Genomic DNA, 14,076 nt, shown 5'->3' with positions numbered 1-14,076 from the left:
GGAGAACTTGGGCAATGCTTCACCCACCGCGTAAAATTGCCACGAAACAGCGGAGGCGTTTGTCAGCTGTGGGTCTGAATCCAGCAGAGCTCCCTGATTTCAGCAGAAGGCTCGGTGTGGATGAGAAGGCCTGGGACAGTGACACCTCTGACAGTCTATTCCAATGACCAACCACTGTTGACTTTCCCTCAAATTGGTACTCAATTTTATCGACCATGGAATTGATGATGGGCCGAGTCAACACCCCAACCATGATTTGAGCCACTTGAGAATAAATAGTCAAGGAAACCGGTGTCGAATACATCGTGTTTATAAGGCGGACTCATCAACGAGACTATTGCACGCAATTGTAAAACAGTACAAAAGCAAACGATACATTCATTTTATTTGCATTTATCACACCTGAGCACATCTAATACGTTGGCAATCTGATACAAAATAGCCTATTCTTCATTTTGTACATTTACAAAGTCAATGGACTCCAAATGCACTTTGTCTAATCTGCAACGTGTTACAGTGGAATGAATACCCCATGTGTTCCAGCGGAATAGATCGACCCGATGTTGTGAAGAGAGGCCAAGGTTTCAACCGATGGACGCCCTGAAAAGTCAAAGTGTTTAAGAGGCCAGGGCAGGAAGCGTGAACCGCCTGCCCTAGCACGTGTTGCGGGGGCTTCTTTCTCATCGCCACAAATGAGCCAATCGTTGCTGATTTGCCATACAAACGGCGTCAGGCCGTTGTCTACGCTTCAGTAGCATTAGGAAAGAAGATATCGAATTTGCCTCCAGTGCCGCCCTGGTATTGCACACCACTAGGTCCTTGTGCTTTGTAAGCATGTACTGTACAACGAACTTCTTTTGCACCGTACGTAGCCAACCGTGCTGAATCGGAGGTGCGCGGTTTCAAACACAACTAAGCAGCCATGCGTCTATTCACTTCTGCTTGGACCTGTTGTGAGTGTTAGATCACAACGCGAGCGTGGGACTTGGAAGTGCAAAAATTACAGAATACGGGGACAGATGTGGAATTCAGCACCAAGTTGTACCTCAGGTGCACCAAGTTGTACCTCAGGGGCAAGGGGTGTCACACAGGATGCACATTAGCCATTTATAATATTCTCACGTAGAGAAACAAACCGCCAGAGTATTCTGGTGCCTCTTATGAAGGCCTCTAAACAAGGGTTTCCTGAGACGCGAAGTAGTGAAGTGAAGCCCCTGGCGAGGTCGATGCGATACGTTCCATGGTCTGATAATTTGGGACAGCGGCGGGGGGAGCCACTCGGTTGGAGTGGACTTGAGGATCCAATGGTGGCAGTCGAGCCACGTGGACAGACAGACAGAGCAGTGTCCTGCAGCAGCCTGGGCCCAGGCCTCGGTTGCCCTGCGGAGAGTTCCAGCTGCGCCGTTTCCCACGATGTCCCCAGGGTGAGTTTTTGGATCAGGTTCACCGTGGTCGTTACTTTGTGGCCGATGCTGGCAAGACGAGGGCGATAGGCGAGATTCCCCACCGGGGTGACGCCCACGTGTTTGGGTACAGGCGCCTTCCGCAAAAAGAAGCGTCGAGTTCCTTCCCTGGCGGCATTGCCGCTCGAAACGCCGACGCAACTTTCATTGGTGCGGTGTTGAATGATGTTGACCAGGCACTCAGTGGCCCACTCAGAACATCTGCACCGAGTCAAGTAAAACCAAACGCTACGATCCCATTTGTAGAGTCGCTCTGTGGCCAGCCTCACACCGTCAGCTAGCTGCGTGTTCCAGAGCTGTTCGGTCTCAAGTAGAACGGTGGAATTAAATCCAAAGACTTTACTCGGTGGTGCTGGCTCAGACGTGAGCCCCGTAAATCACACGTCCACTGCTGTCAGTGCAAATTAGCAGGTACATTCAAGTTTAAAAGAGGTTTGAGATTTTTCGTAACAAAGATGTGCACTCATTTGATGGGAGAATTGTTTTTGAAGGCACATGATGACATTCAATTATTTATACTGGAAGAATCCGATGAGCTGTAAAGCTCTTTTTCACAGCTGTCCAGAGCGTGTGGAACTTCACGCCATCGGCAGGATGGCTGAAGTGGATGGCAACTCAAGCAGACTGCTGTGATGACGATACTGCAGGGATGGAATTTCTACTGACATAAGGGTGCCGAGGCTGCCAAGGTGTGCAAAAGGTGTATGGGTGAGCGAGCTTTTGTGGACAGCCACGCCTGCACGCGTGTCCACTGTAAACGTCGTTGAAAAGCGAGTCAAGCGACGCAAGGAAATCAAAGCAGACATCGTCGATCAAGCCAAGGAACAGCCCGACCAAGAAAACGGCTGTGACCCCCAGCAATGCTGAGAGCGGAGGGACGCCGAGGGGTGGGAGGGACACCGCGAGTTCGTTGCAGGCCACCCCCGTGCTGAGCGGCACACGATGTGCGAACTGGAACGTTGGGTCCACTAGCCAGCTCGTCTGCAGATAGCAACCGAGAAGAATGGAGTTTTCCCCGTGCTGTATGTACGTATGTTGAACTTGTTTCGCACTGTGCGTAGCCAACCGTGCTAGTCGGAGGTGCGAGGGGAAGGACAACAAACTACTAAATACAAAAAGCACTTCTAAAGAAATTGGTTTTCAATCTAGATTATTTAAAAGTGCATAGCTCAAGTAGCTTCCTAACATCTGAAGGAAGAGCGTTCCAGACGGCCGCTGAAACGCATCTGAACGCGCTTGATGCGATGGCCTTCGTTGTTCAATGGTTCGCGAAAAGCCGCTTCTGCCAGGATGACCGAGCGGTGACGTTTTCTGCCGAAACTCGCAAGGTGGCGCTCCGACAGCGTGCGACGATGGTGCCAAGCGTGACGCGGAGAAGTGACCTCCAGAGCCTGACGACACAGGCATGCATCGACTGTCCATGTGACGACTTTGATGAATAGTTATGGTGCATCCGTCGTATGACAGAGGTAAAGCACTGATGTTTAGGTGTTGCTTGACTTCATAGATAATGTGTTGTGTGCATTTCCGATTAGCACGTTTGGCTACGTACGCTGCAGCAGAAGTTCAACATAGGTACCACATCACCTGGCGTCAACATTCTATGGCTGCCTTTGTCATTTTATTATTTTTTGTACGGCTGATGAGCGACAACTACAATTTCACATTCAGGTAGTCAAACCAGATCACATTATTGATTCAGATCAATGTGCCAAAAAACCATATAATATCGGTTTAAAATTGTTCGATCATTTCTCACAACGGCAAATTGTACGCTCATAAAAATCAATTAAAACCAGAAAAAACGTCCCCATAACGTAAGGGATCTAAGAAACCTCTTCGTAGGGTCAACATTACAGGACGCACGTTCACAGCGCGGCTGATGCAAGAGAAGCTCAGCAGGGTCACAGCTCCCTCCTCCACTCTGCTTCCACGTTCACGTCGCCACCTGCAAGGAAATGGAACAGAATGGATTTGTGCTCTCACCAGAAGAACACGCCGTACACATTTCATGACTACCACCGCTCCTTCTCGTCAAAGAGCATAAACCGTGACGCAAAATCCGGTCATCCTCGTAGCGGCTTTTGGATAGCCATCGAACAAAGACGGTCACTGCATCGCGCGCTTTCAGATGTGCTTCTGCGGCCGTATGGAACGCTCTTCTTTCCTATATTAGGAAACCACTGGAGCTATGCACTTTTAAGTCTGAATAACAAACTAATTTCTTTAAAACTGCATTTTCTAATGAGTTTGTTGTCCTTCCTCTGCACCTCCGATTAGCATGGTTGGCTTGATAATGTGTGAAAGAAGTTCAACATACATACGAACTGCTTGGACAGGGTGGTCAGTTTTAGTGATTATTTCCAATATTTTAGTCTAACTGTCCTGTACGTGGTCACGTTGTAAGAAGAGTCCATTTCCAAGCGGAAGTCTCCCAAGTGAGCCATAGGTCACCCCGTGTCAACGAGCGGCACTGCAAGGCATCGCAGAACTTGTACTGCTCATTGTTACTTCTTTATTGCTTCTCAAGTTACTTCAAGGGACCTCTCATTCACATTCATGGCTCTTGATTTGCTCTGGAGAAGAACCGTGGCCTTGAACCGTTTGTAACTTATGGAAAGCAGCCCCAACCACACATTAAAACGGGAGATTGGTCGCAAAACTGCTAGGCATAATGCAGTGACGTAATGCATTTTTGTCATGGGCCCAAGTAATCAACATTAGGCATCCGCAGAACAACTGCAACATTTTAACCAAGTCACCGGGAGCCACAATGCCCAGAGGTGCTCATTCTGGGCCGACACACAAATTGTGTGGAGCCTCGGCATCTTCTAAACGTGCCGCATGCCCCCATCATCTCCGTGCTAAAATATGGCCCTAACCGTCTCCACACAGGGTATGGCCCTGTGCGTGCTCGCGGCCGGCTGCACACCGTCACGACGGTGGAGAGGACGACAAGACGGACCAGGGGAGGGCGAGGTGACGGTGGGTGACAGAGGGGGGGAGCCTTGCGCTGGGAGGGGGCGGGCCTGGCAGTGTCGGCATGCTGGAGAAGAGGAAGTTCCAGACAACGGGGGAAGAGAAGGAGCGGCCGCTGAGCTGAAGCTGACATGGGGGGGTAGGAGGGGGCACTGGTGTCTGGAGTGGGCACCAGAGGGAGCCACGTGGGGAGCGATGAGCTCAAAGAGGTGCAAAGGGGCAAGGTCCTGGGGGACATCCCCACGGCACGGAGAGCTCCGTCGCCCGGCTACAGGCGCAGTGGCAGCCACTGGAGGCGTCGCAATTCACACCGCTCGTCGCCATGGATACGTCATGAGTAGTCTTAAGAATAAACTCCTGGGGTGAGTAGAGCCCCTCTGGCGGCTGCAGCAGTCACGTTAACCGATTGCACACAACTTATACAAAGTGAAAATAATCGATTCTTACACGCACGGCTCAACGGCTGTATTATGAGCACAAGAATCTATTTAACCGATGAATCCATGCATCATTACTCCCAATGATGGGAGTGATGCAGTCACATGACTGTCTGCAGGGTTCTACGAACGAGAATGAGTGCTGCAGTGAGCAGAGGAGTGCTGCAGTGAGCAGAGGAGGCCACGGAAGTTACCTTTGATGCCATTGGAAGCACCGGCGTGAACTCCACCATCCATCTCGTCCGGGTCTTCGTCCTCCTCGCGGATGTCAATGCCCATGAAGCCTCCCCGTGAGCGGCAGTAGTTGATGAAACTAGGACAAGGAAGACAAATCACGCTCATGCGTGCATTCTCAACATGCCTTGGTGCTCAGAATTACACGTCGTAAAAGTAACGGCGTATTAGCTGCTGTGTGACGTGGAGCCGAAACATGGACGTTACCCAAGCAAATACGAAGAGTGCAAAGATTGGAAAGGGTAATCAAGCAAGGGTGGAGAGGTGCATGCTGGGAATTACAATGATGGGCAGAGAGAGGAGCTCGTGGATTAGAGATCATACGTAAGTTATAGACATCACTTTGATATTCATGCAGCAGTGGATAGAGCATGATGAACACTATAAAAGCATGGATAGATGAATGCTTGCTGTCTCCACCCTGTATCTGTCGCCTGTCACATGTTTTTTTTACAAATGTATAGTTTATTTTAAATAAACTCTTTTAACTATTTTTATTTCACCAGGTAAGACCCATTGAGCTGGCCACAAATGATAGCTCAATGAAGTCGCTTTTCAGGCGTAAATTTATAGCATCCAAATAATCTTAACGCCCGTTTCTAAATTTGGAGGTAAAAACTGAGCCGACGGAACGAAAGAGGACGGACGAAGCTTTCAGCGACGCGTGGGTTGAGGAGGCGACTCGCATCAGGAAGCGGCTTCAATAATAAAGTCACGACGTGTTAGTGAAACGACGCTCAAGGGGGAGACGTAAATAGGGGTCTTACTGCATATGGGATATGATAGGGTTGTGTTTAAAGGTGTTATTGTGGGCTTTGCTTTTTGGGTGTCTCGTAGAGGGAGCTCTACATCCAGAGAGGTGATATCTGAGGCGAGTACGTTACATTCAGAAGAAGGCTGCGTCCACCAAAAATGTCGGATTTTTGTTAATTGGTCGTCAACAACTTGTAAAACTACTTCCATCTCTTGCCACCAGTGGTGTCCTGCGTCTCAAATGCAGCCCCCACCTCTCCCAGTTGGGGTCCTTGGAGAGCGTGACGGGGTTTCCGATCACCACCAGCAGGGCTTTGGCACGGGTCAGCGCGACGTTAAACCTCTGTTGGAGAAACCGGTGGCACCCACAAAGACAACACTTAGCTCTGGCACAATACCGCTTTTCAGGTTGAGCAGGGCCCTATCGTTTAGACAAGAGTGCCTTTACCAATGACGTTCGGTAACCCAGCAACATGCGTTGTACAAGCCTGACTGCTGATGAGGCCCAGAAGGTCGAAACCAGGCCAGAATTTGCTTGCTTAAAACAAATGCTGCTGGATAAAATTTGGTCTGGAAGCTTAATAGGCTGATGACAATAACATCGTATTTGTGTGGGCAGACACAGACCGGAGTGATGTTTAATCACATTATTACCCATAATACTCCACAATGATGCATAACAAGTCAGGAAAAGAACACTGCTGACACAAAATAATACAAGGAGAGTTTAACGTCACTTGACAAACATTCTATATTGAGATATTTGCATTTCTGTTGAAATATTAATTATAGCAATTGTAAAAGGCATATGTGGTGCCATCACCTGCCTATGCAAACTGCCTATAGAGGATTGAGTCCCTGGTTCAGGATGGTGTCCAGTTAGCATAGATTCCGAGTATGAATGTCAACGTTGCCAAAAAATAAACAATTATGACATGATATTGTAAAACTGAGGAGAATATATTTTATTCGGAGACACATCTTGCCCAACTCAGAGGGTTTCGGCTCAAACTTCACCGGCCGTGGGTTTCCCCACCATGGATTTGACCATTCACGCCAATGCTTTGAGGAACAGTTCGCCAATCGCGTCCCTGTAGCTCGCCCAATCAGCTGAGCGAGAGATTCCTGTAGAGTACGCATCGTGATGAAACACAGCACTGTACTCTAACGACACTGCTCACGATAATGCTGCCGTAGAATAATACACACGCCACCATTATCGTGGGTAGTAATTAAAAGTATTGTTAGTTTGTTCTTTATTTAACTGTATAATATTTACTGCACGTATGCCATTAACCTCATCTTTATTTTCAGGTCAACTTTTACATATAAGTGTACAGTGTAGTACCGTACACTATATTGACTATATACATTTACTGTACCGGTTATATATAACGCTATAAAAATACATTTGACATAAAATCAACTTCCCGTTTCATATTCACGTTGGTGTAGGATAATGTTAAACAAAAGAACGGGGTGTGGTAATATGAAGCGAGAAGCAAACCCGAGTATTTCTATTTGAGTTTGCAGATAACAGATTTGCCGTTTGTGGATATTTCCTAGAACGTGGACCCGACAATGGCCAAGGTTCTGGAGTGCTTCATAAGCACTGGAACCTACATGGGCTGTCTGACGAGGGCGAGCTGGTCAAGATGGTCATAAGAGTAAAGTAGAAAACACAAGTAAACACGGTACTTCAAGGGATCGAATCAAGTTATTTCAAGTGATCAGCTCATAAATTACACCCACAGGATGGCCTCTTGGTCAACATCATGAACTACCACTGCATCTCCTGATGATTACAACGTTTCACTCCTAATTAAACGTCTTCCCTCAACAGTGGCATCTGGCTCAAGAGCGGGCGGCTGGGGTCACCTTTGGATTCCGAAGGAAGCCAAGTCCAAACTTTTCATCGAAGGACAGGAAGCTCATGTCGCTGCGGACCGTCGAGATGATGATGGCCGTGCGCTCCTGCCCCTGGAATTCCTCCACCGAGCCGACCTGGGATCAGCACACGGCACAGCCCACCGATCGATCACCGCCAACGAGCAGGTAGCGGCCCAGCACAAACCGTCCGCCACCGCCACGAAGCCCCACGAGTGGAGAGAGCACAAGCCGGGGTCACCTGACAAGTTCCACGGACACAGACTCCGCTAGCTTGCCGACCGCCGCTACTGGAGATCTGTTAAAAAGAGCTTCATAGCTCATAGGATTCCTCCTGCAGTCTAAATAAAGATTCAGATTCTGATCAGAACTGTGTCTTCCCAATCCCAAAACCACATTTTCGAAAAATATTTTCTGTTTTTTGTGGATAACTTTGGCGGAAGTGTCTCTCCTTGCCCGACACAATTTCTAATTTGTGCGTCTTGGCCCTTTCTTCATGTAATGCAATTGTAGCCTTTCCCTTGAAATACTTGTTGTTGTTGTTAATTATTATTTCTAAATCTAGATTAAAGTCTTGGATTGTGGGGACTTGGATGGCCCCATCAATTTCCATCAAATTAAATACCTTTTGGTCTACAAAAGGCCAGGCATACAAGTATTTTTAAAATACCACTTGGCATAATCATCAGTGTGCATATATTCTTAGAGGCATCAATTCTCATAGGTACTATGTAATGCACGAATCGTGAGCTTAAAAACACATTTTCATTAATTAATTGACAAATCTTTACATAGATTATACTGCCCCATTATGATTGCACAGGCCCATATAAATATTAATATGACTGTAACTATTGTTGATGACCATTTGTATGTGAAGGCTGCATCGCTGGCTGCCTGTGCTCAACGCTAACAACCATGCTGGATGGGAAGACACGTCACAACTCCTGCACAGCAACTCAGATGAGTCAGCATTGCTTCCCACCTTCAGCTCATGGATATCCTTCCGCTTTCTCAGCTCTTTATCAACTTCTGTGATGGCCTTCTTTATTTTTTGGACCTGTTGGCACACAAGAACACATTTTACTCACACACGTGCTGAATTTAATGCGAGTGTATTCGTACTATTTGAGAGAGGGGTCGCCACTGGAGTAGAAGCAGTGATGACAGCAGCGTGGAGTCGTCATTGGCCGAGCCATCCCTAGGGTGGATGGCAAATCGGGGCGACCGCCCCGGGCCCCGTGCTTTGGGGGGCCCCACGCTTCGACGATGTGAAACTTCTGGTTTAGTTTGAAGGTGTCGGGGCGCCCGCACGGTGGGGTTTTCCCCGGGCCCCGGAACCCTCCTACGGAGGGCCCTGCTCATTGGAGATCTACACCGGAGTGCAATCATCATGGACATGGGGCTCAATTTGAGTGTCGAGTCTGCCAAGTGGCAGAATATGGAAAAGAGCAAAGGACAAGCATCATTGCAGTGGGTGCAATAGCCATCATAATACGCGCCGTCTGCTTAGCATTGGATGGTAAATATACTCCGACGTTATTCGCAACAGTAGGCCATTGTGTGCAGGTGACAGGGTCCCGATTTTCCGATTTTTTTAAAATACCCACAAATTACTCAAATGGGTTTACACACAGCACTCATCATCCCCTCCGAGCAGAATAACACCCCGATCACTCGCGCTCATGAGACGGTCCTGGTCCCTTGAGTCCTCACCTGGGTTACCAAGCCAACGTGAAACTCACACGTGCAGCTAGCTGGGAGCCTTGTGGAATGGGACAGATGACAGATTTGAGCAAGGGAAGAGATAAAGTGAGGAGCGAGGGAAGAGATAAAGTGAGGAGCGAGGGAAGAGATAAGGTGAGGAGCGAGCGAAGAGATAAGGTGAGGAGCGAGGGAAGAGATAAGGTGAGGAGCGAGGGAAGAGATACGGTGAGGAGCGAGGGAAGAGATACGGTGAGGAGCGAGGGAAGAGATACGGTGAGGAGCGAGGGAAGAGATACGGTGAGGAGCGAGGGAGGGAGGAGGGGGGTGAAAGAGCACCACCAGACTCGTAGGTGCCACCTCAGGTGACAATTGCTTTATATGGCCAATGCCAGTGAATTATGTGATAACCATTTGAAACTAGTGGTGTTCATATCAAATAATTTGCTCTTATTACCTCCGATTAGCACACTTGGCTATGTATGGTGCGAAAGAAGTTCAACATACATGCATGCAATTGGTATGACTCAAGTTTGACTACCGGAGGTGGCACTGATTTCTGCTCTGGCTCGTGGACTACGAAGGCAGATGCAGTTGTGCCGACTGTCTCAGCTGCTACCGAGCAGCACCGCACGGAGACGCACCTGCTTACGGTACGGCGCAATGACTCCAATCTCCTTGGGCGAGACCTTGGCGAGGCCCTTCTTGCCGCTCGATTCCAGGATCTTCGTGAGGTACGACACCACCTCTTCCACTTCGGCCACGTTGAAGAACGACGGGCTGTTCTCCTCGCGCGTGTCCTGGCCGATGACCGAGTGGAAGATGACGGGGAAGCCCTGGTGACGCAGCAGCACGGTGTGGAACACGAAGGCAAACGGTCAATTCGGTGCCAGAGCAGAACGGTGCCCAGAGCGACACCTTGCGCCACGAGCGGCCACGACGATGGACAGGCAAGCACGGGACGTTGTTCAAATTTGACTCTCGTTTACAAATGTGCTGAGGATCGTGATTAAGTTTATTTTATCCACGACAACGTTCGGGCATGGAGTTGGAGATATACGAGCGCCAGGATGGCGGGATGTTACCCGTGCGACTTGCGGGGGTACAACGCGAGGTTCTACAAATCCACAATGCTTTCGGGGATCGTCAGGTTTGGTAAAACAATCCCCGCGACCGACGCAGCATGGGTAGGGCCTCCGCGCAGCAGTGCGCTCGCACAGGAAGGGCCGTGCGCTACTCTGATCGTGGTTATTTCCCCGGGGAGCCGCACTGTTGGGGGGCGACCGCTCGCGCACCTTGGTCGGCAGGTGCTCCCACTGGCAGAAGTTGTTCCTCTTGAGCTCGTCAGCGCACACCTGCAGCTCGCCCTCGTAGAACAGCGTGTTGGGAAGCTCCAGGATGGCGGGATGTGACCTACGCGGGTTGCGACAACGGGCTCCGTGAAGTCGCTCGCTCTCCACAACAACAGCGGTGACCACGACAAGCGGCTGCTTCAGCGGCCGCAGCGCTGGCGACGTGGGAGAGCAGAGTACCGCCGCCCATTGCGGACCAACCTCGGGCAGTGCCTCGGGCATTAGTGACGGCAATGAATGTTGTCGTAATCCACCCACTCACTGCCAAGCATCGTGATGTACCCGTGTTAACTCGCAGCTTCTGCTACGCTGTTTTATAATTACGTGGGCATCTTTGTTTGTAGAGATCTCTATTCCAAAAGCTGTCCGAGTATCCAAATGACACAAGCGCATGTTCTCGTATACGTTGACGCGAAGAGACTCTGCGGTCTGGACATGAGCAGAGACGCTCGCCTGAACAAGTACCGCTGTCGCTGTTGGACCAAAAGCAAGCAGTCCGCCTCTCATCACCTGTAGTTCTTGAGCAGCTTGGTGACAAATGAACGGTTGAAAAAGCCATCAGACGACTTCTGGTACAGGGGGTTCTCCATCATGAGCCGCTCTATGAGGGACCTGTCTGTAGAATGAGAAGGGGTGGGGGGGGGGCGTATTTGCTTTGTGCTGCTAACGACGGTGCACAGATAGAAAGAAAAATCGTGTCGCGTATTCAACACTTTGACTAAACGAGACTTATTGCCATGTTGTTATTATTGTATGAGAATTACACGTTTTTCAAAGTCAGTTGATTTTATGATCAAATCACCTAGAATGTGTCCAACCTCATCAGAGGCTAAACAGGGATGAGCTTGGAGAGTTCTAGAATAGGCAACCGCTGTGCATGAAACACGGGTCGATAGCCCGCTGCAAAGGCCTTGATCCACTTGCCAATATCAGGGCTACCGTTGCCGGCAATCATGACCAGCAATGGTTGCCTCAGCATTCATCATTTTGTAAAAACCTCACCGGCTCAAACTCTGAACAATTCCGATTCAAGCTGCCCCCCGAGCGGGTAGCGGGGTGGCAACTACCAATCAGATTTGAGGGGTCACACCGACCGCCTGGCCACGTCAACGCTTTCAGGGGTGCAGGGCAGAGGGGCTCACTGAGGTGGTGCTTAATGGCGAGGGGAGAGCGGATGATCGGCCCCAGCTGCTTGGGGTCTCCGGCCAGAACGAGCTGCCCCCCGTCTTGGTTCACTTGCGACGGCGGCCTCAGCAGCCCTGGGCGTCAAATAGCGGCACACAGCGCTCCACCACCAGACCACGCTCCACCACCAGACCACGCTCCACCACCAGACCACGCTCCACCACCAGACCACGCTCCACCACCAGACCACGCTCCACCACCAGACCACGCTCCACCACCAGACCACGCTCCACCACCAGACCACGCTCCACCACCAGACCACGCTCCACCACCAGACCACGCTCCACCACCAGACCACGCTCCACCACCAGACCACGCTCCACCACCAGACCACGCTCCACCACCAGACCACGCTCCACCACCAGACCACGCTCCACCACCAGACCACGCTCCACCACCAGACCACGCTCCACCACCAGACCACGCTCCACCACCAGACCACGCTCCACCACCAGACCACGCTCCACCACCAGACCACGCTCCACCACCAGACCACGCTCCACCACCATACCACGCTCCACCACCAGACCACGCTCCACCACCAGACCACGCTCCACCACCAGACCACGCTCCACCACCAGACCACGCTCCACCACCAGACCACGCTGCACCACAAGTGAACGTGGAGGGTGCGAGATTCTCCACTCACCCGCGACAGCCACCAGGCACTCGGGCTCCACGGCCTGGCCCGCCTCGTCCACGAAGATGTGCGAGAAGTGGCCTTTTCCATGGAAGCTGGCCGACACCAACCTGGGAGCAGGGCAGCCACAGTGAAGGTTTGCTCCGACCGCCTCCTTCAGCGATGTCCGAGTGCAGCTTAATCAACGACCTTTGCTCATTCCCGTAAATCTACTCCCACCTGGAAAAGCCATCTCCAGCTCCAGTGTCTACCCTCACGTCGATGCCGATGGCACTCGGCTTTACACACCCAAGGACGTCTGTGTGAAGCGGGACTCTAAACCTTGCACGGGCCTCCACCAAGTCGACCCAACTTCAGAGGAGTTCTTGCTGTGGTGTGTAAACATTAGCTCTATAGGGAGATATTTGTCTTTGAAGTGTGTGTGTACATCACCATCGTCACCATCATCACCGATTCAACACCGATTGCACTGTGTGTGCCACCAGCGATGAGACGCGTCTGTCTAAATGTGTGTTGGTATATCAGATGAACCAGATCCTGATTGGCCGGCTCTGTCGATGAGTGGCGCTCGGACAATGCCTTCCGTAACAGTCCATAATCAAAAAGTTAATTAATTTGTTAATGATATTCACTTTGTACCAAGGGTGGCACAGTCGGGTTTTTTTACAATCGGGTTTAATTGTCTTTTTATATTAAATCCGATCATCTGAGATTGGGAAAAATCCGGTTTAATTGGTTCTAATTGCAGAACCGCACTTCTCAACGATGGGCTTCATCCATTCCAAGCTAAGGAACTCACTGGCGCCCACGATTGTGCAGGAGAATCTCGTGTTCATCACGACCAACCTGCCCGCCGCATTCTACGACTACCCCGTGCCCGACGGCCCCCCGAGTACGATAGCAGCACCGACGAGGAAGCAGCCTAAGCCTTGGATCAGAGTTTCGTATTCATTGAACCAGGTTTTAATTCCACGAAATCGGGTTTAATTGTATTAAAAAGAAAAAACCCGATGCCTGCCGCTGGAAAAAAATCGGGTTTTTTCCACCCATGCTTTGTACAACAGCAAAAATAATTATATGTGTCCAATAGAAGCAAATGGCTTAAAACCACTGCAATATTTTCAACATGTAGAAATTAACACCTGGAATTTTTTTGATCAAGCGCTATGGGTGTTCCAACAGGTATAATTTATATTGGTGAACATCTTATGATGCATTGTAGTATTTATAACATACCAAAAAACACATCGTACCTTCCAGCAGTGATCAGTGTTGTCACCAAAACTTTGTACGTCATGAGGTCTTCCTTTTTAGGGTACCAGAAACGCTTTTGTTCCCCGTCCCAGTTGGAACACTCCTGCAAGCGCGTAGTAGACACGTTACGTGGGACACAGCACATATACACCAAGACACACGCAACTCGTATTACAACTCTCCTGTTG

General features: G+C 50.0%; 1 protein-coding gene across 1 annotated transcript in view; it reads right to left on the bottom strand.

The window, feature by feature from the left end:
- Positions 1–294: 294 nt before the first annotated feature.
- The window catches only part of MOV10 (Mov10 RNA helicase), a 38,374-nt gene continuing 24,592 nt past the window's right edge, over positions 295–14,076 (bottom strand). Inside the window, exons 12-22 of the mRNA XM_078614328.1 lie at positions 13,888–13,991; positions 12,644–12,744; positions 11,952–12,068; positions 11,320–11,425; positions 10,753–10,870; positions 10,102–10,293; positions 8,739–8,813; positions 7,745–7,870; positions 6,121–6,209; positions 5,074–5,192; positions 295–3,411 (exon numbers count right to left, since the gene is read on the bottom strand). Of these exons, the coding sequence (XP_078470454.1) occupies positions 3,368–3,411; positions 5,074–5,192; positions 6,121–6,209; positions 7,745–7,870; positions 8,739–8,813; positions 10,102–10,293; positions 10,753–10,870; positions 11,320–11,425; positions 11,952–12,068; positions 12,644–12,744; positions 13,888–13,991 (1,191 nt within the window). The 3' untranslated portion in view covers positions 295–3,367. The remainder of the gene's footprint in view (positions 3,412–5,073; positions 5,193–6,120; positions 6,210–7,744; positions 7,871–8,738; positions 8,814–10,101; positions 10,294–10,752; positions 10,871–11,319; positions 11,426–11,951; positions 12,069–12,643; positions 12,745–13,887; positions 13,992–14,076) is intronic.

This window comes from Lampetra planeri, chromosome 44, assembly GCF_965212315.1.
Source record: "Lampetra planeri chromosome 44, kcLamPlan1.2.h2, whole genome shotgun sequence".
In the NCBI taxonomy this organism is placed as follows: domain Eukaryota; kingdom Metazoa; phylum Chordata; class Hyperoartia; order Petromyzontiformes; family Petromyzontidae; genus Lampetra; species Lampetra planeri.
Note: the sequence above shows the minus strand (reverse complement) of the source record. Positions and strands in the feature narration are given on the sequence as shown.